Source organism: Eutrema salsugineum, unplaced genomic scaffold (genome assembly GCF_000478725.1).
Source record: "Eutrema salsugineum unplaced genomic scaffold, Eutsalg1_0 scaffold_22, whole genome shotgun sequence".
Classification (NCBI taxonomy): domain Eukaryota; kingdom Viridiplantae; phylum Streptophyta; class Magnoliopsida; order Brassicales; family Brassicaceae; genus Eutrema; species Eutrema salsugineum.
Window position 1 is genome coordinate 55,561 of NW_006256812.1, and position 24,008 is coordinate 79,568.

The following is a 24,008-nucleotide window of genomic DNA, read 5'->3' on the forward strand; positions in this document are numbered from 1 at the left end:
AAATATAGAGGGATTCTATTTTTTTCCTCTATAATAGAGCTGAACTTTTTTATTTATAAAGTAGTCCTTTAACTTTTAAATCTTTCTATTTATACAAAAAATATAATTTTTTATGAATATAAATGTGATAATTTTGGTTATAGTTAAAAAAAAATATATGATATTATTAAATATAAAAATTCTCATTGAAATTAAAATATAAAAATTAATTGCAAAATAAAATTACATAAAAATAAACGAAAAATAACAGCAATTTTTTTTTAATTTATGAATTTTAATTTCTAGTATTATTATAATATGTTGAAACTTTTATAAAAAGGTAACATAAGTGAGTGAGATTAATTTAAAATTTTTAGTAGTCAAAGGTTACTATTACTATAATTTATAAAAACTTTTATAAAAAGTAAAATAAAAGATTAATTCACAAACTTTATTTATCAAAGTTAGTATTATTATAAGTTATTTAAGTTTTTATAAAAAAAATAAGTGGGGTCAATTCATAAATTTTATTTATAAAAGGTGTTAAGAACAAACAACAAAAAGAATATAATAAGAATATTCTTTTTTAAAGGGAAAAATAGAGGTAACCAAACAAATGCACCTCTGTTTTAGAGGAAAAAATAGAGGCAACCAGGTTTTATGATTCACGTCTTTAAAAATGTTTCATTTTTTCTTCTTCACGGCTTCGTTTGTGCTGCCACATTTACCTCGGCGATTCTTAATCCAAATCCTCTGCGCTCAGTATCCCAGTTTGAAAATATCCAGATTCTGAAGGATAATCCATTATTGGAATTTTCTCGGTAGAATTTTGAGCATCAGGCAGAAATTTGAGAAAACAAATTCCTTCAGATTTCCAAACTTTCTCCTCGAGTCTCGGAATTTTAACCAATCGCAATTTGTTTATTCGGGGGTTTAGTATTCGCTTCTCTCTTCTCGTTGAAATTCCGGAGAATCTTCCGTTTTAAAGTGCGTTGCTCTTAGCTGATCGAAGTCAAACCGGTAGCGAGAAGAGTAAACTAAGAAGATGACATTGACGATACCAAGCGCACCAGGGAGCTCCGGGTACTTGGATATGTTCCCGGAGAGAAGGATGTCGTATTTTGGGAATTCTTACATTCTGGGTTTGACTGTCACTGCCGGAATCGGTGGTCTTCTCTTCGGTTATGACACAGGTCTCTCTCTTATTACCCAACTCTGAAATACTCACGAATTTTGATGTTTTAGGCATTGGATTTGATTTCTTCACTGGCCCCTTCGTAGAAATTCTGCAAATTGAACTGAAACTGGAGTCTTTCAATCTGCATCACTAGCCTCATTGGATCTCTAATGTTATCAAAATTCTGAAAATTGTTTTGGTGGGTTTGAGTTAGTTTGTGTTTTAATTTTATCTCATTGAAAATGTGTTGCTTTTACAGGTGTAATTTCCGGTGCCCTTTTGTACATTAAGGATGATTTCGAAGTCGTTAAGCAGAGCAGTTTCTTACAGGTATATATGCTTTCTTGCTTTGTCTGTTCCAAGCTGGTAACTTTCAGTATTAGTAGTGATTCACGAAGAATGTGTTCTTTGTAGGAAACTATTGTAAGTATGGCAATCGTTGGTGCTATAATCGGTGCTGCATCAGGAGGTTGGATCAATGACTACTACGGACGTAAAAAGGCGACTATGTTTGCTGATGTTGTGTTTGCAGCTGGAGCAATCGTTATGGCTGCTGCGCCCGATCCGTATGTCTTAATATCGGGTCGTCTATTGGTTGGTTTAGGAGTTGGTGTAGCTTCTGTGACTGCACCGGTTTATATAGCGGAAGCATCTCCATCGGAAGTGAGAGGTGGACTTGTGAGCACCAATGTATTGATGATAACTGGTGGACAGTTTCTTTCATACCTCGTTAATGCTGCTTTCACACAGGTTAGTTAGTCACTCATATCTTTCCTCACCACAATAAAGTCTTGAACTTTGGAGAAATCTGTGTCTTGATATTTTCAAATCATGCTACAGTCACATTGTGAGTGCCGTATCATTTACTTCATATTAGATGATCTTTGTGACCTTGATTTTGGTTGATTTCTATTGCACATACTTTACTATGCTGCAGTTATTCATGTCCCAGCTAAGGCAGCTTATCTGTCCTTTCAGCATGACGAAACAATAAGTCTATCCTGAGTTCCATTAAAGGTCCCTATTTGGTGGTCCTTCCTTTACATTAATTCAGTTTTTGAATAGAAGACTGAGTTATTCTGTAAAAAATAAAACCAAGTGAAATCGATCATATGAAATTGTAAGGTTGGTATAGATTTTTTGCTAGTGTAGCTTGGTACTTGGAAAAGAAAAAAAAAACTCAGACCAGTTTTTTTTCATGTCTAAGAAACTATAGAGAGATATTGAAACTCTTGGCATTTTATTGGTAGCTTGTGAATTCATGAGATTAGTATTGGCAGGTTCCAGGAACATGGAGATGGATGCTTGGGGTTTCAGGTGTTCCTGCTGTTGTTCAGTTTGGCCTAATGATTTTCATGCCTGAATCCCCTCGATGGCTTTTCATGAAGAATCGTAAATCTGAAGCCTTTCAAGTGCTTGTGAGAATCTATGACATCTCTCGGTTAGAGGACGAGATTGATCATCTTTCTGCTGCTGAAGAGGAAGAAAAGCTAAGGAAAAACGCTGTTAGCTACTTGGATGTTTTTAAATCCAAAGAAATGAGACTCGCATTTTTCGCCGGAGCAGGGCTTCAGGTAATAGGAAATGTCGAATTTTGCAGTTTTTGACTGAGAATTTATAGGACTAAAGAATTGAATAAAGATGGAAACTTTTGGCAGGCATTTCAACAATTCACTGGTATCAACACTGTTATGTATTACAGCCCAACGATAGTCCAAATGGCTGGATTTCATTCAAACCAGCTCGCTCTGTTACTTTCTCTCATCATTGCTGCTATGAACGCTGCTGGAACAGTCGTTGGGATATACTTCATCGATCATTGTGGACGGAGAAAGCTTGCTCTCTCAAGCTTATGTGGTGTCATTATCTCTCTCATAATTCTCTCTGTCTCGTTCTTCAAACAAAGTGATGCATCATCATCTGATGGGGGTCTCTATGGTTGGCTCGCTGTGCTTGGTTTAGCTCTATACATTGCTTTCTTTGCACCGGGAATGGGACCGGTCCCATGGACTGTGAACTCGGAGATATACCCACAACAGTACCGAGGCATATGTGGAGGCATGTCCGCAACAGTTAACTGGATCAGCAATTTGGTCGTGGCACAAACTTTCTTGTCGATAGCGGAAGCTGCTGGCTCAGGAATGGCTTTCTTGATTTTGGCGGGAATTGCGGTTCTTGCGGTTATCTTTGTGATTGTGTTTGTCCCTGAGACTCAGGGGCTAACGTTTTCGGAAGTTGAACAGATATGGAAAGAGAGAGCTTGGGGGAATAACAGTGGTTGGGGCAGTAGCAGCGATAGCAACAACATGGAGGGGTTACTCGAGCAGGGATCTCGATCTCAAGAATCTTGAGTGGTTTCATGCTCGTGTATTGTGAATGCACAGATTAAACCGGGGAATTTGGTTCCGGTTTAGCATGATATGAATGTGATGTTGGCAACTGTAATGTGTTAGGAATTGTGTGTTTGTAAATAAACACATTTAGGGTCCACTTTGGTTTCCAATATTTTTTTTTTTGTCTATGTTCTGGAGATTTTGCAAATCCCTATGGTGTCATGTGTCTATGATCAAAACGGTGCGATTGCCATTAAAGACGATGTGAGAAAAGTCGACAAGAGCATTGAATACATGATTGTTGATTCACAAACATAGGACTTGTCTTACGAACTGTGTTCTATTTATCTTTTTCTGTTACGTAAAAATTTAACACGAGAATAATTTGTCTTTGTCACGACTTTAATTGATTTGAGGAAAACAAAGGGAGATCAAACAGAAACATTTATTGGATTGGACACGGCAATAAAATTAGGGACATAAAAAGGCCCACCAAATTGTATGATTGGATATTGTATAACGTATCCTTTGGGTTGTCTTATGTGTCACTATACAATGTAGGTTCGTGTTTTTGGTAATCTAATACTTTCTGTGTCAATTACTCAATTGTGATTTATTATTACTTTAATAACCTGTGTTCAATTTATTTTCGTACTTATCTGAAAGATACTATCCTCTTTTAGATATGGTTATCTTGCTGCATTGGGTTCCATTACATTTCTTTTGTAGTAAAAGTTTATATGATATAAATAATTTTTTCTGGACGATAGTTGGATGTAAATAATTTTTTTTTTCGTCCATAATCTAAATCGACTTTGGATAAAATTAGTTTTATATCCATTTTTAATTTACATAGAAAAATATTATCTTCTCAAAAATAAGTTTGAGGTTTGATCTTAAATTTTCATATTACCGAAAAAATCCCATTACTATAAATTACTACTTTTGCCAATAAATACATTAATTCACAGCTATATTCTTTATATAATTTCAATAAGGCAATAACCCCGTGATAAATAAAAAGTAAAAATTAAACAAAAAAGGGATAAAGGAATAGTAGTATGTGGTAAATGGACAAATGATAATGATGGAAGTGAGACCCAGGCGAACATGAATGTCGTGAAGACCAGAGAGAGAGAGAGAATGGGTGTGAAATGTGGTGCTGATTAGTTAAGCTGAAGAAGAAAAAAGGGAAAATGGGGACACGTGAGTTGTTGGGTCTCTTCTTGTCTTTTTTTTTTTTGTTTAAATGGGCCCCTCTTAAAGCCCTAAGCCCTTTAATTTCTTATCGTAACTGTCCACGTGGCTCCTCCCCTGCCTTTTGTCTTCTTGTTTCGTTCACATGTGATTCTCTTGCATTTCCACATTTATAATCCCCCTACCCTTCCACATGCGTTTGTTAATTGTTTCCATCACACAATTATTGAATTTAACTATTTTTAAAGTTTAAACAAAAAAAAGTTAATTATTATTCACTTGTTTCTTACAAACAAAACTTATTAATGGTTGTTGATCCAAACAAACTTATTTGATGGTTATCATAAACTAAAGAAAAAACTTATTTGGTTCGTCTCTCGTGATCCTTCTCCTTTTGGATATTGAGTTATATGCACTAGATATTAGTGGACATAGTTCCCGTTCAGTTTAACTATTTTAATAATATATTGGTATATATCGAGATTTACAAATTAAATGAACTACTAATAGTGTCTACTTTCCACCAATCCAAAATTTCCAAATCAACATCGTTTTTTCAGTGAGCAATATTCGCATTTATTTTACATTGTAATTCGCAGCGCCATAACCACCACAATCATTTGGAGCCTTTCGTTCTATATGGACAATAATATGGGAAACTAGACCATGTCGTCTTCTCCTTCTTTTATATTGATTATGTAACCCACATCCATTGAAGAAACATAATTGTATGACATCTATACCATGTCATGTCACCATCACCATGATCATCATCATGACATGAATGTCATCATGTATTAACATGACACGTTTGTCTCCATTTGACGCCGGCGCACCATATACCAAAGTCATGTTAATTTGTCAATGAAGCCAATTAGCTCATCAAAAGCTGGACCACGATCGTTTTCTTTCATATTTTATTTTTCCATTAGAAATTTCGAGAAGCAATCTTGTTTCGGCTTCTACAATTTTTTCTTCTTTATGATTTTAGTTTTCTTATATTTAGCTGTTCACAGCAAGGAGTTTTCGAAAAAGAAAAAAAACTTATTTCGTTATGAGAGTATTAATTTCCATTTATATTAGCAAAAAGGAGCTAATGATGAATACCTATTTGTGATAGCCGATGATATAGATTTGATAATCATATAATTCAAAATTAATTACTGTATCTCCAAACAACTGTTAAGTTTTTTTTTTACTTTGTCGTAGATTTGCTTTATTTGTTTAGGAAACACAGGTACTAATCCATGATATTATGAGAAAAGTCGTTATAATCACAGTATCTAACAATAATTCAAATAGATACATACTCTTCGACTCCTCTTTCTTTTGCAAATAGAAATAACATACATATATGTTCAAAAGTGAAGTATCAAACATGATTTTTAGAAATAAATTCACTAAAACAACGCTAAATCAAATTCATTAGATATGAATACATTACAATGAAGAGAAACCAATTAATGTAATTTATTTACTTATATACATCAATTAGCGAATATAGACGGATGCAAATAATTTTGTCTCGCTTTGGTAACCGACCCTAACAGTCATTCCAATGATTTGCTTCAGATCACTAACAATTGTCAATAAGGCTAAAGAATCAAACTTTTCATTTGCTTGGCATCTAGAGAAAATAAGATAAAAATAAACAAAATGTTGTTGTGGAATCTAAAGTTACTTGTCGTATTAAAAATGTTTTTTTTAAGTCGTAGGGAAATGTAAAACTGACGTGGCGCATCTCGAGGCCAACGACTTATCGGCAGGCCGAAGGTGATTCGAATATAATTAGATTTGTAATAGTTAAATTATTTAATGGTTTAGTCTTTCACCTACACAGTTCTCTATTAAATTAAATAAAGATTTATATTTTCCTTTAGTTGTTGAGTACAAATATACAATAATCTTTTCAGTAAAATAATTGAAGCAACCTAACGAGTTTGGAGCAACGACTTCTTGTTGCGGCCGCGAGAAGTTAGATATGAAACTGTATGCATTATATAATACTACGGCTAACACATGTAATATGATATATACATAAGCATTATTATTTGTAACAAGGGTTCACAAGCATATTTCGCGGTTTAATTCTACTTTTACATATAAGGACCGAGTAACTCCGGTTACACTATACACGTCTTCTTTTTGAGGTTTGAACATTCGTGGCTAAGCCCAATAGGTTCTCGACATTTTAACACTTTAGACTTCCATATTATTACTCATGAAAATACCACCTTGATTTTTTCCGAAAAATGTTTCACATTAACCATAAAGCGTGAAAAATGTGAATGTCATCCACCAACACTCAAACCTTTTAAAACTTATAGGAAAAAATTATGGTTTGAAAGTCGGAAAACTGCTTCTAGAGTCGTAAACAAATGGATTCACACGTGAAAATTGTAGATAAATGAATTAGTAATTTTTAAAAATAATACTAACTTCTAATGATGTATGAAAGGTACGTAGTCTCCACACGTAAGTTACATCTAGCTCCCTTCTAAACAACAATTTGATCGATGGAGAAGTAACAATATGTCCGATTCGTTTTGTTTCTTTCTTTTCTCTTAGACGTCCAATTACTCAATGAGTTATGTGCTTGTTTTCGAAGTTTCTTGTTAAAACAATGCAGGGAATTTTCGAAAATTCATTTATTCAGAGTTTACTTAATTGATATTAGAGATTATTATATTTTTTCTTTTTTTCACAATGCCGGCCGTAAGTAAATAATCAACCCAATTTATTATTTTCGGGTAAAACTCAAAACATAATACTGATTCATTTAACCAACCACCAAATAATAATATATGAGATGCTATCTACAAAAATTAGAGATCAAATTAAAATTTTACAACACATAATTGTAAATTATGTATGTGTTACGGCTAAAAAAGCGGTGGGAATAATTTACCAAAAATGTGCTCTCTGACGACGATTCGATGATCTAGATTCTAGGCGCACATGGTGGGGCCCAATTTTCCGGCCCAAATCGATCCATTCATGGTATGATATATAACAATCATATACATACCATACATCGATTAGTAACCACATGATTATAATTTAGAAAGAGACAACAAATAATTACCCGCCCCGTTGGTAGCTTTATAAAGCACCTCTCCACCTTCTTTCTCTCTTCACTTTCTCTCCTCTTTTAACCTTTTTTTCCTCTGCAAAAAAAAACTTTCTCCATTAAAATTCACAATGTGCGACTCAGATTTTCTCTCTCGCTGTTCCTCCTACGAGGCAGACGTTGATTCAGACTCCCAGATCTCGAGCTCCTCAAGCTCTTGCTCCTCGTACACTGAATCTGAGGAAGAGATCGACAATGGCTTCAGTGGTGAGTTCAAGGGAACGAAGAAACTGGAGAAGAAGAAGAGCAATGTGTTGCTTGAAGGTTACGTTTTAGATTCGGCGGTTCATCATGGAGATCGTGATGATCTTAAGAGGACCAAGAGTTTAACGGACGATGATCTCGAGGAGCTTAAAGGCTGTGTAGATCTAGGCTTCGGCTTCAATTACGAGGAGATTCCTGAGCTTTGTAACACTTTACCAGCTCTTGAGCTTTGTTACTCGATGAGTCAGAAGTTTATGGATCAAGATCATCACCATACTTCGCCGGAGAAGAAGTCGCCGGCGATGCTTGAATCTCCCGTTAGCCCTATAGCTAGCTGGAAGATCTCTAGTCCTGGTAAGCTCAATCTTTGATTTTTTATTTCTTATAAACATTTCAGCAAAGTTTTGTTTTTGTATTTCTTTTTCAGATTTTCTTATTATATTGTGGTTGAAATATGTGAAAAAAAACAGGGGATAATCCTGATGATGTAAAAGCAAGGTTGAAATTCTGGGCACAAGCTGTGGCATGCACCGTGAGATTATGCAGTTGAGAAGAGCTTCTTGAGGAGGAACAAGATTGGATTTGATCAATCAAAAGTTGAGGAATCAATGGTGGTGGGAAAGAAGAAGACTATGAACAACCAATTTGCAGGAGTGATATCTCTCTTTTGAGACTGACCTGCTTCAAATACCCACCATTTGTTGTAGAGCCTTGTTGCTCAGGTCTGTACAAAATGGCTAATGACCAAGAAGATTTTGCAAGGGAAAATTTGTTGTAATGCAGATTCATAAAAGAGCAAATAAATAAAACTTTATTTCTTTTCTTGATCAAGATTAGATCATTAACAACTTGTTTACAAGAAAATGAGATTCACACTGGTACTCTAATAAAATCACATTCACAGAATTCAGACAAGCTTTTTTTCTTTTCCACGCATGAATGATGGGTTTAGATAAACACACAGGTAAAAAAAGTGGCACTCATTCTCAATCTCGGACATGTTCGATGCTTCTGCTCTCCTGTCCTGCACCCAAATCGGTCCACATTATATTCCTTGCCATCTCCATGAGTGTTTTCAAGATAACATATTGCTGTTTCTTGGCCTTAGGAGTGTAATACTAATTTCACAAGATTCTGTTGCTTCTATGTTCCCACCTATGAGCTCGGAGGAGTTATTACGACCTAACTGCTCCTAAGCGTTTGGCAAAAGTTGCATTCCAAGTTCTAACTACAGATATATGTTCACATTCCAGACTCCAGACATCACTTTATCTAATCTCTATTACTTTCAACCTATACATTAGATTCAGAGAGGGAAAATTATTTTATTTGATAGAGGTACATATATCTTTTGGGACTAGCACAAAAACTCACCTTCAAATTTTATGTTCAAGCAGATGCCAATAGCTTCTCTATGTCTTTCTGGGAAAAAGAAGTACGACAAAACAACATGGTAAGTTCCTTTACTAGTTAGAGATATGAACATCAGTTTGCAGGGGGGAAATTTCTACTAACCTCTATTTCAAGAGGTGATGTTGTTGGAGCATATCGATCCACAACATTTCCTTGTTTGTCTACCAGAAACTTTGCAAAATTCCACTTGATAGAATCCCCAAATAATCCGCCTTTTTGTTCTTTTAAGAACTTGTAAAGGGGAGCAGCATTCTCCCCATTCACTTCAATCTTGCAACAGAGAAAACGTAAGTATCAACTACAACTAAGACGATATGCCACTGTGTGATAGAAACTGAGACCAGTTAAGTAGTTCATGAGACCTTGTCAAAGACGGGGAATTCGGCTTTGAACATTGTGCAAACAGTTTTCTTAATCTCCTCGTTGCTACCAGGTTCTTGACTGCCAAATTGGTTGCAGGGAAACGCTAAGATCTCAAACCCTGTATGAAATGATGCTTCCCTCAACGCTTATATATATGTTTAATTAGTTAATAGCCTAAGAAAGCCACGGCGAGAGTAAGAGACATACCCTTAGCTTTGTACTTGGCATACAAAATGTTCAACTCTTTGTAGTTTCCATGTGTTAGACCACTGCCCATTCATCACCAACAAGATTACAGATAAAAGAAGTTAGCCATTATAAGAATTCAATATGAAAAATCTTGTATTGGTCACTTTCAATCACTAAGTTTTTAGAGTTAACATCATTTGATACTTAGTAACGTACCACTTAGAGGCCACATTCACAATAAGAAGCACTTTTCCGGTGAACTGGCTCAAACTCACATCATTCCCTTCGATGTCCTGCATTTTCAATTAGAGAATTTTATACTACTATGTAACTTATGATATGAATAACCTTGCAGAACTCGTTAACTATGAACATAAACAATAGATTCCTTGAAAGATTCACTTTCCTTAAATAAATATGCAATAGTAACTACTGTAGTTGTTAAGAGTTAAGTTAATACTTTGGTCTAGATTTCAAGAAATTAGCATCATTTCCTTTACTTTCCTCTTAAAAAAAAACACGTCTTTGTTCGTAGTGGATTAGAATTCAAAACTCAATCAAGTAGAAAGATTTTTTCTTTCCGAATCAGAACTAAACATAACCGCGAGTCAACCAACAAATAGCTGCTAAAAATCGTAGTTTAAGCTGATAATACCTTAACGGAGATGTCGTAGATGGAGCTGGATGAATGTTCCACGATGGCTGGAGAATAAGGGTACCTGTAGAGGTAGAAGACGAAGGCTAGAGGCAAGAAGAAAATAGAGACCCAAGTGCTTGATTTAGGCATCGACACAAATTCTGTTAATCTTCTCTATGTGTTGAGTGAAGATGTTCCACGTTCCAACACAACACAAAGCTTTTTGACTTGTAAAGGTGAATTAACAGTCGCCGATTTTATAACTTTAATGGGCTGGGTTACGATCATTTTAATAAAGCCCATCTCTCAGCTTTGAAGGATTAACCATTTAATTTCGAAAAGAGAAAAAAAAAAAAAGAGGAAGCAAAACGGCAATCGATATCAAGCAAAAACGCATAAATAAAAGTTGATGTTAATAATCAATAATGTATATTAACAAATATAGAAAGAAATCTAGTTTATATTTAGTAACTTTTTTGTACTTGACATTTACAATCGAAATAAAAAATGTGATATTTTCACCGTCGTAACCTAAAAACGGAAAAGAAGAAAAGTCGAATCCTTTCTTTATATGTTGGCGAGTTTCTCAGAACCTTACACAACCAAAGATGGGGAATTAAATCCTAATAATCCGATCTACATATTTCCTGATCTTCTAGAAGGAATTTTCCTTGGACTGCCCTTGAAATCAATCCTCACATTCAAAACCGTCTCAAAGCAATGGAGATGGATTCTGGAATCGGACAAGTTCGTGGTAAGGCGTATGAGTGTTCAAAAGAGCCGGAAAATCCTCCTGGCTGCTAACAACTGCAAATGCGGCGACAGGCCGAGCCTTTTCCCCGAGTCGCGGTTCGAAGGGGACCAAGAGATCGCCTTTCTGCACTGCGATGCAGAACGACCCTCGATGGCTTACAACGGTTTGGTCTGTTTGCCCGAACCAGATTGGATCATCGTTTTGAACCCATCGACCGGACAAATCCTCCGATTCCCTTCCGGCATAGATACAGAGTCTTCCCTGTTCAAAAGCAGTACGTACTATATATCTTTCCTTTTGGTTTTGTTTTTGTGGGTTTTTTTAAAAAATCGAAACTTTGTGGAGCAGTGTCGGATGAAGATTTTCTGGGAAATTGCATCATGGGATTCGGTAGAGACGCAGTTAGGGGGAGCTATAAAGTAGTGAATATATGCGTTGGATCTAGGATTGAAGAATGCGATGTTCTTGATGTTGAAACCGGTGAATGGAAGAAAGTGAGGGTGCCTCGTTATGTTTTGAGTGTGGGAAGAAGACCGGCGTGTGTGAATGGATCAATGTATTGGTTATTCTTGAGGGAGAGAAGCATTAGGCCGTTGGATTACAGAATACTAGCCTTGGATCTTCACAAGCAAGAGTTCCATATCGTCTCAGTTCCGGATACGCTGGTCACGCGGGTGACTCAAGTTGTGAACCTTGACGACCGTCTAGTGGCAGCCAGAGCAGCGAGAGTAGGGCCTGAATGTATGCTAGAGATATGTAGGATGAATGCAGAGGAGGAAACATGGACCAAGATTTACTCCATAAGTTTAGCATCTCTACCGGAGTCAACGAGGTTCATTTTGTATTACTGGCCGGTGTCGGTTTCTAAGCAAGGGGATCTTGTCTTCTATACCGAGCTCGACAGGAAGTTGCTCAAATATTATTCAAAGACGGGTGAGGTTCGCTGTCTGTCCATGGATATGCCTGTTATATCTCCTTACCTCGAGAATTTGGCTCCACTTCGGTCACAATCAGGACACCATCATCATCATCCGGGTTATCAAACCAGGACATCTGGTAGATGCAGATTGTTTCTCAAGCATCCAGACCCAGGCCTCAGGATCATAACTTATGTGAGAAGTCTATGGAACTGAGAGATTTGGTATGGAGATAACTTTATCTAACGAAACACACATTTTTAATCAAACCAAACAGTTAATTAAAAGGGGAAATCTTAATCTGACACTTAAAGAGGAAATTACATTACCGTTACCGTTATTGAATGGGGGAGAATGCTGCTCCCCTTTACAAGTTTTACAAAAGAACAAAAAGGAGGAAATAGTGTAATTGCTTGGTAAACAAGAAAGCTTTGCTTTTAGTACGATCATCGAAATAACTAGACAGGCCAAGAAATGATAAGGAGAAGGACATGATTAATTTCCAAACAAATAACTGCTTTTTGGCTTGTTGATGCAAGAAAAATTCTTTGGACAGATACCTGTTATTATCTCCAGTATGGGAGGAGATCATCTAGTGCCACAGGTTCAATAGCATTTCCAGATATGACCAATACTGTTGAGACAAAACAAACAAAAAAATGAAAAGAAAGAAAAACAAAACATCTCGAACTAAAAGCGAAAGGAAGTGTTTAAACCGGACTGGCCCAGAGAGGAATCACACGGTGGCCAAGAAAAGATAATAAAGCGTTTTTTTATCTGTAATCATTTTGAATAATTCGGTTACAACTCCTCTGTATAGGAAGAATCATAGAAGAAACAATTTTAAGCTATCGCGTGAAACTATTTATAGTCAATATTTTTTATGACGTTTGTGAGAGCGTTCTTTTTCTGTGTCGTCGTGTGATCTTCTACTAGTACCAGAAACTTGTTCCTTATTGTCACCATATCGATCTGCCTTCCCTCGTGATCTCTCTTTTCTATCAGACCCAGACTCTCTCTTGGAACGCTCCTCTCTGTCTTTGATGCGGTTTCTATGGGAGCTATGTGTGTGTGAGCTCCTCCTGTGACTGTGATAAGACCTTTTAAGCTCTTCTTCCCTTTCTACAGAGCTCCTCTGTTCTTGATAATGTCCGTCCTCCCTATCCAACACACTTCCTTTTCTCCTAGGAGGTGACGGGATCTGCATATTTTAGCAGAATAGAACATGAGCAAAAGACGCAATATAAAATAGCAACAGAGATGAAACAGGGGAAAGATTCAAAGAAATGTAGAGTGGTGGTAAAGTTAAAAGACATGAACCAGAACCTGAGTACGCAACATATATTTTCCCTCAGGCGGAAGTTGAATGCCGAGCTTTTTCAAATCTTCATGGGGGATTGGCCGCCTGATATTAACAAAAGAGAATCCTAAGTTAAATCTCTCTCCATCAAGGAATATGAAAATCAGAAGATCCGTGAGCTATCTATCTTCGACTGTTAAAAGGGAGAGCAAAAGCAAAAACCATACAAGGGAGCTCGGAAAGGTCTTTCTCGTCCTCCAAAACGAAGTTGTCCAGATTCTTTTCTGCCACCGAGTCCACCTCCTGTTTCGAGAGAAGAAAGATTAGGACTTAGGCTAAGGGATGAAGAAGATCTAACGAGGAACCTATTATTAGACAGTATAGAGTAAATGAACGGCAAAACCTAATCTTCTTGGTATCCACCCAGGCATCAGTTGCTGCCGATTATAATCAACAATAATCTCCCGATCATCGATAAAGGAATGATGAGCTTCCTGTAAAACATTCCATACCGACAATCAAACTCCACTGGTTTCCGGAAACAGCATATATGTAGAGATGCTAACGAAACAAAAATTGTAAGGATTTCAGACAGAAGCAAGAGATAGAAAATGAAAGTTTTGGAACCTCATAAGCACGGCGCATCTCCTTTTCAGTCTCATACTCCACAAAACCATATCCCCGTGAAGCACCTGTCACTGAAAAGGAAACAAGAACGGAATCAGACAGGCCTACAAATCTATAATCAGGCAGAACTATACAGAATGTGGGAATTAAAGGAATATATGGCATCACAATTCTTCTCCTAAGAAAATAATTCGGTAGAAGCAAGCAACAAAATAGATTTCTTAAAGATAAAGCTGAATGGCGTCTAAAGCAAAACAATTGCAAAAGCTTACCAATGTGCCTGACCAAGCGAAAGCTCTTAATCCTGCCATACTTACTCATGGCCTGAAAAGAATTAACAATCATACTCAAACACACAGTAACGCGTAGAATCAACACGAAGTGTGAAGTTCCAAGCTTGTAGTCATAATAACGAAACACCCTTACGTCTCGAAGAGTATCCTCCGTAGTAAGATGAGAGAGTCGACCCACGAAGAGAGTACAGTAAGGATCTCCGACGGCTTTCGAATCACCAGACGGATCATCTTCCGTAACCCAAAAGACATTCGAATCAATGAAATTTGCAATTCAGAAACAAAAGCAATAAATTTGGACAGAAAGAGAGTTTACATAGACCGGCGTTGTAACAGAGGAGAGCTCGACGGACCCCGTTATCGTGTGGCGCAACGTCGGTTCCGTCGATACTTCCCGCTTGAATCGGATGATACGACGTCGCGTAAAAGACTCTGTTCACGACGTTGTTTCCTCCGCCGCTCATTTTCTGCCCCCCTCTTCTCTCACGGCGGCTCCGGTTAGTCTAGAAAGAGAAACGACCTTAAGGAGAGATAGACAAAACGTTGCCGTTTAGGTGAATTAATTATTTTCGGCCCAACAAAGGCCCATGAAAATGATCTCTCTCGTAGAGGCGGAAATTCCAACGGTGGCTTTTGGTTAGGTGACTCACATGGATCAGTGAAGTGGAGGATTATAGCACCAAATCTCACTCATTCTTCTCTCTCACATTCATCTGAGTTAGAACAAAGGCGGAAATGATGCTTGCTCGATTTGTATTTCGATCTCATTTGATACCTTCTGTCTCAGCTCGGCAATCTGCATCTTGCTCTTCTTACTCTTCTTCATCCGCAGCTTCAGCTGAAGCTGAAAGAACGATCCGGGAAGGTCCCAGGAATGACTGGAGTAGAGATGAAATCAAGGCCGTCTTTGAGTCTCCTGTTCTTGACCTCCTTTTCCATGGAGTAATTTCCCTCACTCATTCATTCCTCCCTTTGTTGTTCTAAGTTTCTCTAAATTCACTGAAAGCTTTAGGTCTCTGTAAAACTAGAGTAAAATCGGAGGAAAGTATCGATTTTTAGTTTTAGTTTGACCCGGAACATGTTTGTTTGAGTATGTAACTTTTTGCCCAACTTGAATCTCATTCAAGTCCCAGGACTCTGGTCTGAGATTTTTAGTGTAGTCCGATATATTGTTTATTCTTTTTAATGTCTCTTGATTACTTGATAATGATATTGTGTGGGTTTCAGGCTCAGGTTCATAGACATGTTCATAACTTCAGGGAAGTACAGCAATGTACTCTCCTCTCCATAAAGACTGGTGGGTGTAGTGAGGACTGTTCATATTGTCCTCAGTCCTCGAGATATAGCACTGGAGTCAAGGCCCAGAGACTCATGTCCAAGGACGCTGTCATTGATGCAGCAAAGAAGGTTAGCTGTTTCCTTTTCTCTTTCGTATCAGTAATATACATGAGGAATATTTAAGTTGGCTTGGAGTTTCATCATCTGATCCCACGATTGGCCTTTGCTTTTATCGGTGGGTTAGTTTATTTTTTTCAGTATGAGCTCTGTTCAAAAGAGTCTGAGATGCATCTTTCCTAGCTCTACTTTTTATCTAGGAATATTCAAGCTTGAGGATTGATGACGACAACTGAAAATTTAGGATCCTGGGATTGTTTTGAATGAAGCATTTTAAGAATGTAATGAGGTCTTCTGATCTGAGTAGCATGTTTAATCTGTTGTTAGGCAAAAGAAGCTGGTAGCACACGTTTCTGCATGGGTGCTGCGTGGCGAGATACAATAGGGCGGAAAACCAATTTCAACCAGATACTTGACTACATCAAAGAAATAAGGTACCCATATTATTGAATCTCTGACAACTTTAATACTTTTCTTAAGATGGGCTTCATTTTGAATTTCTTTTTTTTTGTACTACATATTATCCCCTTTGCATTTGCTTTCTGATTCTGAACACTAAACCCACTTGCAAGTTGCAACTACCATTAAAATTTGTTTTGAAATTTTTAATCTTCTTGAGTTAGGTGGATTTTACCCTTGTGTGTGTGATATATCGGAAGTGATCCTTTCAGTGATCCTTTCAGTGATCCTTTCAAAGTGAATGTGGTTTACCCGGGATAAGAATAAACATGATGTTTAATATGCTCTCATGGCTTTAGCATATTTATAATTTTTTTTCTGGGCTCTCACTGCACAACAGAGGCATGGGGATGGAGGTTTGCTGCACCTTGGGCATGATTGAGAAGCAACAGGCATTACAGCTAAAGAAGGCTGGCCTCACTGCTTATAACCACAACCTTGATACTTCGAGAGAGTACTACCCAAACGTCATCACTACTAGAAGTTATGACGAACGCCTTGAAACTCTTGACCATGTTCGTGAAGCTGGAATCAACGTCTGTTCAGGTAATTTCGATATGAAGCAAAGACATTCCAAGTTTTTCCGGATTCTTGTATGCCTCAGTTCTAGCTAAATAAAGGACAGAAGCCTGTCTTCATCCTGTCATTAAGAGTCACAATTCCCTTATATTCATTGATTTGATAGGTCAACTAACATGTTCTCAATTGTTTTCTTTTTCTATTGATTAACAGGAGGAATAATAGGGCTTGGAGAGGCAGAGGAGGACAGAGTAGGCCTATTGCACACACTGGCAACACTTCCTTCTCACCCTGAGAGTGTTCCCATAAATGCTCTGCTTGCAGTGAAAGGCACTCCTCTTGAAGACCAGAAGGTATCTCCAAAATCTAAAAACAATAAAATGCACATCATAGATTGATAGCTGCTTGATGGTAAAAAGGGTTTTGAAAACCTTTAATGGTTTTTGCAGCCGGTTGAGATATGGGAGATGATCAGAATGATTGGAACAGCAAGAATTGTAATGCCAAAAGCAATGGTGAGGCTATCTGCTGGTAGAGTTCGGTTCTCAATGGCCGAGCAGGCCCTGTGTTTCCTTGCCGGTGCAAACTCTATCTTCACTGGAGAGAAGCTTTTAACAACACCCAACAATGATTTTGACGCGGACCAGCTCATGTTCAAGACGTTGGGACTCACTCCTAAACCCCCAAGTTTCTCCGAAGATGATTCTGAATCGGAAAGTTGTGAAAAAGTTGCTTCAGCTTCTCACTAGAAGTTTGGACACTATGAAGTTGGCACCATCTACTTTGTAGCATTATTGGAAGATTTAGTGATACCACTGGTCGTTTATCGTTATTCGAATATGCCTAAATTTTAATCCTGTAGTAAACTTATTATTCCAGTTCCGAATGTATGAAAATTGGAAGGAAAAATGCAAGCCAAACAAAAGTTGCTTTGAGGATTGTTTTGAATTTCTTTTTTCTCAAAATTAATTAAATTTTGAAGCATTGTGCTCGCTTGCATCTCCTTTTTTAACAGGTCAATTACAAGAAACCTCACAAGTGTCTATCAAATAGAAACAGAATTTGCTTCTCCTTTTCTCTAAAGCATATGTATGAAGAACGAAACTCTTTGTCATATTTTAAATTGAATTGCAAATTTTTAAATTAAATGAAAGATAGATAGATTGAGAGATAATAACGTTTACTTAAGGAGCAAATCTACTAGACATCTACTAATACGATTAACTAACAATGGTATCACATAATCGTCAAATCATTGTAAAAGGTAAAGCTTTTTAGTGTCACAACTTAAAACGAAATACAATTGGTGAGAAGTAGGAACCAAACATTCTCGCTAATTCTGATTCTGAAGAATCTACAGAAACTTGAACATGAGCTGGTCAGCGTGTGGTTGAAAACTCATCTCCAATACGGAAAGATTGAGTTTGCATCAGCAAGATAACAGAGGGCTTGTTCGGACATTGTGCCTTTGATTCCAAAGCTCATGAATGCTTCAATTCTCAAAGATTCATTTTTTGATCGGCAACCATTATAGTCAGAAGATCATCTCATCTCATCTCTCCGGCACCAACATATATAAATCAATTTCCACTAATCCCCTCAAAAGCTTTTTCTTTTAACATAATCATATCGATGCCGTGAGAGTTAAAGAAGGATAATCATATCTCATTTGTCTTATATCTAAGCATTCCTTCTGCGTGTCCTTCAAAATTTCATAGAAAACAAAAAAAAATCCGAATGATGTGAAAATGAGAAACAAAAAAACCAAGAAATGTAGCTGCTTTAAATTTGGAGGAAGCCATGAGAAGACATCAGATCAAGACTGCCTCCAATCGTGATGAGAAGCTTATTTGATATAGGCACCATGCAAAAGGTTGCTCTGCTGTTTCTTATTAACCCAACAAGCACCCGTGTCTGACTTAATGCCATCAAAACTTAAAAAACCAAAAAAATGAAAACAAAAATCTCAAATTTTGTAAACTAAAGAGATGTAGCCAAGAGTATTGAATCATGAAAACAGAGATCAAATTAGTTTCATGGGTCTTCCTCTGGCATTTGATCTGGGCTCCAAGCGGCAGTCAGGACGCCATTAGAGTGGCGCCTGCTGTTGACTCGTTAAAAATGGAGCCCTTTTTCACATACCAAACACAATCGAAACAATTCACAGATCTTCAGGAAAAATTAAAGAGACGACTGATTTAAAGAGGGAGAGAGAGAGAGTTGTGGTTTTATATACAATGTAAGGGAGATGCATAACCCTAGCATTCACCCACTTTGTGAAATTACAGGAATGGTCGCTGTTTATCTGGAGTGCAACACACAAAATACGGACTTTTGAATTGTCTTTATTCGGCCCAATATAAGCCCATTATTTGGGTCCAAAATATTAATCACATATGTAAACGACGTCTGACCCAGTACGAGTGAGATCAGTACGAGTCAAATGATGATTAGCGTTTTAATCATGTTCCATCCGTTTCACAAAAAACTCATTATAGCATATTCCACAGTTTTTTTATTTTATAATGTAACTTTCTCTTATACTTTATTGATACACTAAATCAGTTTTTGTTTTGAATAGCAAAGATAACATTGACGTTAGTTTACAAAATAACATTATTAATATACCACGTGTTCTTCTTTTATGCGGTAAACATACTTCATACGAATTTAATGTTTATTATTTTATATTCTGAATCATAACTAATCGTGTCAATAGATTTGCTAGTTTATTTTATAAAATGCAAATTTTGTGTTACTTTGTGACGATTCATCACTTATTATATATTGGTAACCCATTTAATTGTACCCTACAAAAATTTAAGACGTAAAATTTTTTTTTATTAAGTTTAGCTATTCATGTATTATATCTATGTTCATAGCCCGATTTCTTTGTTTGCATGTAAATCATATATATACAAAGATACAGAAATTAGTAGTTTAGATAGAAAATTACATTGAAAGAGTGAATCAGTTGAAGCTTTTTGCAGAAAACTGCTTGAACAAAAAAATGAATTAAAAGAATGAATCAAAAGAATGAATTGCTCTGCGTTTCTCGAAATATGGCGGTCCAATCAGATTTTGATTTTTGAATTTTGATCATCCATTTCAGACTCATCCACTTCAGACTCATCCACTTCAGACTCATCCACTTCAGACTCATCCATTTCTAACTCATCCACTTTAGACTCATCTACTTCTGACTCATCCACTTCAAACTCATATATTTCAGACTCATCAGCATTCGTAAATCAGAATGCTGATATCAACAAGCATGTTTCTACCGGTTTAGTTTCATTTATACAACAAAACATTCTTTATTGTCTAATGATAATTTTCAAAATGTTAGATAATTTCATATGAATTTTCTGCTAAAATTTGGGTTTTTTCTTATTGTATTAAGTTTTATGGAATTATGTCGACTCATATCATTTTTTTCAGGATTATATGATAGAGGGCAGTTCCATAAGAAAGTCATAGTGTAAATTGTGCAAATATTATGTAAATGCTTATCGATAGGGGCAATGCATGACCTATAATTTAAAGTTTAGGCAGAGATAATGTGTGTAGCTAAGGTAACTACACAGATTCTCTTATTCACATCGATCACAAACAACAACTTTATCTGGTATTACATTTTCAACCTATTTTTAAAATCAGGTGATAAACAAAATCAATGACATAAGAAATCCAATCCAAGAAAAAACAAAATCAACCGGCTTCAATATAAAGATGAGTATTATCAATCAACGTAGCTACAATATAGATCACAAGCTTCACTCAAAATACCATCCACAAGAATTAGCAATAATATTCACTTAAACAGCATCCACAGGAATCATTGAATAAGTTGTCTAAATTAGAATTTTACTATATTTGGAAACTTGGGTTAGCGTATAAATACATTGATAGCTAAACTCATAGTCAGCACAATAAATTTTGTTTGATAAAAAAAATTAGTAAAACCAAAAAATGGCGTTTGAAAGGAAAACTGCGATTGTGTTAATCGTTGTAATTCTAATGATAGTTGCAATGACTGCGACGGAAGTTGATGGCAGAATTAATATCCGACGGACCTTAAATGATTTTGGTGGAGCTTGCTGCAACGTCTTCATTCATACTTGTTGTTTTCCTAAACATTAACTTAATGACTTTTAATTATATAGTGCCTCGTAATTCCTTGTGATCTTTTTCTCTTCGCTAAGGAGGATAGATTCCAAATATATATTCAAATATGTTGAATTTAATACTGATTAGCAATAAACTGTATAGCTGTATACTGATTGTCTTAATTTTTCATTTTTGTTAATATATAAAAGGTAATAGTGTTTTTTTAAAAAGTAAACGCCATTAAAAGGTACTCCTAATAACAATCTTTAAAATATATGCCATTTTATATTTATGAAAATATTCAGTGGTTAGGTAAATATTGTGAGCATGCATCAATCATTGAAATACCAAAATTTAGGTATAAATTTTCCAACACCGTTCATGATTCTAATTATATGTATATATACAATCTTACACAAAAGAAAAAAACTTTATACATACAAGAAATTGTAAGACAATCCTGATCTTAAATCACGCAATAAAGTATCTAGTTTGTTCAACCTCAATGTGTGATACTGACGTATTCACACGTACGAGACTCTCATGAAAGCACACACATACATACAGTAGTGATGTATTTACATATATGGATGTATCATGTATGTAAAGCAACATATCGATCGGTAAATAACTTCTGATATGATTAATAACATGATGAAATTATAAATCCCTATGACCCAAAGCAAGAAGTAAAACGTCTAATACTAGTAAGGAAGCAAGAATAGAAACCAAGTTTTGTCCTCAAAACTCTAATCGCGAAACGTCTTTTGGTTGTACCTTGCCTCACATCCAAAACCAACCGCTCGGCTGACTCGTTTATTCCTTTCACAGACTTCCTAAGCTTCTCTTTGAAACTGAAACTCTTTGATCCCATCAAGTCGTAGTTTGCCAACACCACACGTCTTCCGTCTCGATAACATTTCCGAGAGTACCATTCGCTCTGGTCATGGCGAGGCAGAGTTACATACGCGTACATGTACGTTTGTTCCGACATTGATTGATCTCAATCTATAGTGTGCTCAAGTTCCTCGTACCATATGTTACTAGTATGTTATATATATATGTACGAGACGGAGAGTTGGGTGAGATTTCGGTTGAACAATAATTAATTATGAAATTGCGTTTGATAGTAGTTGGTGACTATGTTGCACCAAATATGGAATTTCATACACTTTATACTTATTTTATATATGGTCATATGTAACCATTAATTATGTGGCTTGCATATCGTAAGCATCCATGTGAGGAGGGGATAAACAAAATGACTATTGAAAATCAACAAAGCCAATATAAAGAAAACGATTATAGTGGTGGGGATAAAAATCTCTATATTATTATTTGAGTAGACATTTTAAAATATAATCTTTATTTTGTAAAATATTACATGATATGCCATTACAAATAACAAAGAATAATTAAAATAGGAAAGGATATAGTTGTCTTTCAACTCTATTGCTAAAAATATGGAAAGTCTTTATTTCTCATTTAATAGAGTATATTTATTATTTAATTTCTAAATTCAAAAATATGATAGTTTTTATTATTTTTATTTTCAAATGATATTATAAAGTATATTTAATTAAAAAACGTGAAAATAAATTTTTGAATTTAGAAATATTATAAAAGTCAAAATTAAAAGTTATGATATTAAAAAAGTGGTGAACTGTTTTTTTTTCAATAATTTGCTACATTTGATTGATTATATACAAAAATACTTTTTTAGTTATTTTACTAAAATTTTGATATGAAAAATTGATTTTTAAATAAAAAAAGCTTGTGGTGAAATGAGAGTTATTAAACGGTGAATATTATAATTAATTATTAAATTTTAATCCAATACAAATATGTTAAGTAAACGGGTTAGTTCGATATGAACAGATTATAATTTTAATTTTTTAATACCCATAAAAAAATCTCAAAAATCAAAATATTAATTTTTAAAAATAGGTAATATATTCAATCTACTAAATTATATATATTTTTAAATTAAATATAAATTGTTGTATATTTATTTATTATATATCAAACCTAAGTGTAAAAAATATTATATTATTTTCATATATAGTTAAAAAGATAAAATTAAATTTTTATAGTTAGTGAACAGATTAGAAATGTCAATTATTAAACGATACAAATTAGAGTTGATGATTATAATATTATAATTTTTATATAATAGCCTAGATAATATTTTAGTTTAGTACCAACGGTTTAAAACAACTTATTTTGCTTTACACGCTTATAAAATAATTTTATATACGGATTAACTCATTTTTTATAATTCAAAAAAAAAAAAATATATATATATATATAGATCAACTCATTATTTAAAATTTACAAAAATATGCACTATATTATTGTAAAGTTTATAACAATAACTGTTTTCATCAAATTATTTAAATTAATTAAAGATTAAAAATATATCTCCCACGCTATATCGTGGATTAATCCCTAATTAGGAATTATAAAGGATTAAAATAGTCGCCTTCTTGTTGTACCTAGCGAGCTTAGAAGATTACTGAACCATTATATGAAATTGCTACATCTGAAGGGCCTCAAAGACAAAGGAACTCCAGTAGAATTGAGGAGAAGATACAAATGAAGGATCATTGATGAACATATATGGCCTTGAACGTTTCATGCCAGAGTAAAAACTAGTATCATCTTGCTCAGGACTCAGGAGGCAGCTCATCGTTTGAGTACATATATACAGTATAAATGTGATTCTAGCTAGGATCTTTGAAAAACCACCCCTGTAACTATACAAAAGTGAGCAATAGCTTCCTAGTTGATATTTATAGTGTAAAGTGACAAATGGGAATCCTGAAGCATTGTGTGTTTTACTTTCAAGTTACAAGCAAGTGTGAGAAATGCACCTACGGCTAGGAAACCAATTGTTATTGTGACGAGAGAAAGGAAAAATTGCAGATAAATATAATTAGGATCTAGTATAATACCCAAGAGAACAAAATATATTCCAATTACGACCAAAAAAAAAAACCAAAATATATTCCA

The 24,008-nt window shown here is 35.4% G+C and overlaps 8 protein-coding genes across 10 annotated transcripts; 5 read left to right on the forward strand and 3 right to left on the reverse strand.

The window, feature by feature from the left end:
• The first annotated feature begins 652 nt into the window (after nucleotides 1-652).
• On the forward strand, nucleotides 653-3,798 carry LOC18015826 (inositol transporter 1). The gene is made up of 5 exons (XM_006397433.2): nucleotides 653-1,172; nucleotides 1,416-1,486; nucleotides 1,571-1,906; nucleotides 2,437-2,730; nucleotides 2,815-3,798. The coding sequence occupies exons 1-5, from the start codon at nucleotides 1,025-1,027 to the stop codon at nucleotides 3,505-3,507; spliced, it is 1,542 nt and encodes a 513-aa protein (XP_006397496.1). The 5' UTR covers nucleotides 653-1,024; the 3' UTR covers nucleotides 3,508-3,798.
• A 4,030-nt stretch (nucleotides 3,799-7,828) lies between these two features.
• LOC18015828 lies at nucleotides 7,829-8,851 on the forward strand. The gene is made up of 2 exons (XM_006397436.2): nucleotides 7,829-8,374; nucleotides 8,491-8,851. The coding sequence occupies exons 1-2, from the start codon at nucleotides 7,888-7,890 to the stop codon at nucleotides 8,568-8,570; spliced, it is 567 nt and encodes a 188-aa protein (XP_006397499.1). The 5' UTR covers nucleotides 7,829-7,887; the 3' UTR covers nucleotides 8,571-8,851.
• A 20-nt stretch (nucleotides 8,852-8,871) lies between these two features.
• Nucleotides 8,872-10,851, reverse strand: LOC18015827 (probable glutathione peroxidase 3, mitochondrial). Of its 3 annotated transcripts, none has more exons than XM_006397434.2 (7): nucleotides 10,641-10,851; nucleotides 10,202-10,278; nucleotides 10,004-10,065; nucleotides 9,796-9,914; nucleotides 9,536-9,703; nucleotides 9,395-9,442; nucleotides 8,872-9,039 (listed from the first exon to the last, which is right to left on the reverse strand). In XM_006397434.2, the coding sequence occupies exons 1-6, from the start codon at nucleotides 10,770-10,772 to the stop codon at nucleotides 9,410-9,412; spliced, it is 591 nt and encodes a 196-aa protein (XP_006397497.1). In that variant the 5' UTR covers nucleotides 10,773-10,851; the 3' UTR covers nucleotides 8,872-9,039; nucleotides 9,395-9,409. The 3 variants fall into 3 exon arrangements, with proteins under 3 accessions (XP_006397497.1, XP_006397498.1, XP_024010835.1); XM_006397435.2 differs by having other exon boundaries at nucleotides 8,904-9,044; XM_024155067.1 differs by lacking the exon at nucleotides 8,872-9,039 and adding an exon at nucleotides 9,065-9,313.
• Nucleotides 10,852-11,193: 342 nt separating this feature from the next.
• Nucleotides 11,194-12,509, forward strand: LOC18015829 (F-box/LRR-repeat protein At2g43260). Its single transcript, XM_006397437.2, has 2 exons — nucleotides 11,194-11,650; nucleotides 11,725-12,509. The coding sequence occupies exons 1-2, from the start codon at nucleotides 11,194-11,196 to the stop codon at nucleotides 12,507-12,509; spliced, it is 1,242 nt and encodes a 413-aa protein (XP_006397500.2).
• Nucleotides 12,510-13,045: 536 nt separating this feature from the next.
• On the reverse strand, nucleotides 13,046-15,004 carry LOC18015853 (U11/U12 small nuclear ribonucleoprotein 35 kDa protein). The gene is made up of 8 exons (XM_006397438.2): nucleotides 14,830-15,004; nucleotides 14,647-14,744; nucleotides 14,493-14,544; nucleotides 14,221-14,291; nucleotides 13,997-14,087; nucleotides 13,821-13,896; nucleotides 13,620-13,698; nucleotides 13,046-13,494 (listed from the first exon to the last, which is right to left on the reverse strand). The coding sequence occupies exons 1-8, from the start codon at nucleotides 14,975-14,977 to the stop codon at nucleotides 13,165-13,167; spliced, it is 945 nt and encodes a 314-aa protein (XP_006397501.1). The 5' UTR covers nucleotides 14,978-15,004; the 3' UTR covers nucleotides 13,046-13,164.
• Nucleotides 15,005-15,156: 152 nt separating this feature from the next.
• Nucleotides 15,157-17,826, forward strand: LOC18015854 (biotin synthase, mitochondrial). The gene is made up of 6 exons (XM_006397441.2): nucleotides 15,157-15,455; nucleotides 15,741-15,920; nucleotides 16,236-16,342; nucleotides 16,708-16,913; nucleotides 17,100-17,239; nucleotides 17,336-17,826. The coding sequence occupies exons 1-6, from the start codon at nucleotides 15,249-15,251 to the stop codon at nucleotides 17,633-17,635; spliced, it is 1,140 nt and encodes a 379-aa protein (XP_006397504.1). The 5' UTR covers nucleotides 15,157-15,248; the 3' UTR covers nucleotides 17,636-17,826.
• A 3,032-nt stretch (nucleotides 17,827-20,858) lies between these two features.
• Nucleotides 20,859-21,029, forward strand: LOC112086180. The gene has a single exon (XM_024154927.1). The coding sequence runs from the start codon at nucleotides 20,859-20,861 to the stop codon at nucleotides 21,027-21,029; it is 171 nt and encodes a 56-aa protein (XP_024010695.1).
• Nucleotides 21,030-21,623: 594 nt separating this feature from the next.
• On the reverse strand, nucleotides 21,624-21,990 carry LOC18015855. Its single transcript, XM_006397442.2, has one exon. The coding sequence runs from the start codon at nucleotides 21,988-21,990 to the stop codon at nucleotides 21,667-21,669; it is 324 nt and encodes a 107-aa protein (XP_006397505.1). The 3' UTR covers nucleotides 21,624-21,666.
• Nucleotides 21,991-24,008: the final 2,018 nt, after the last annotated feature.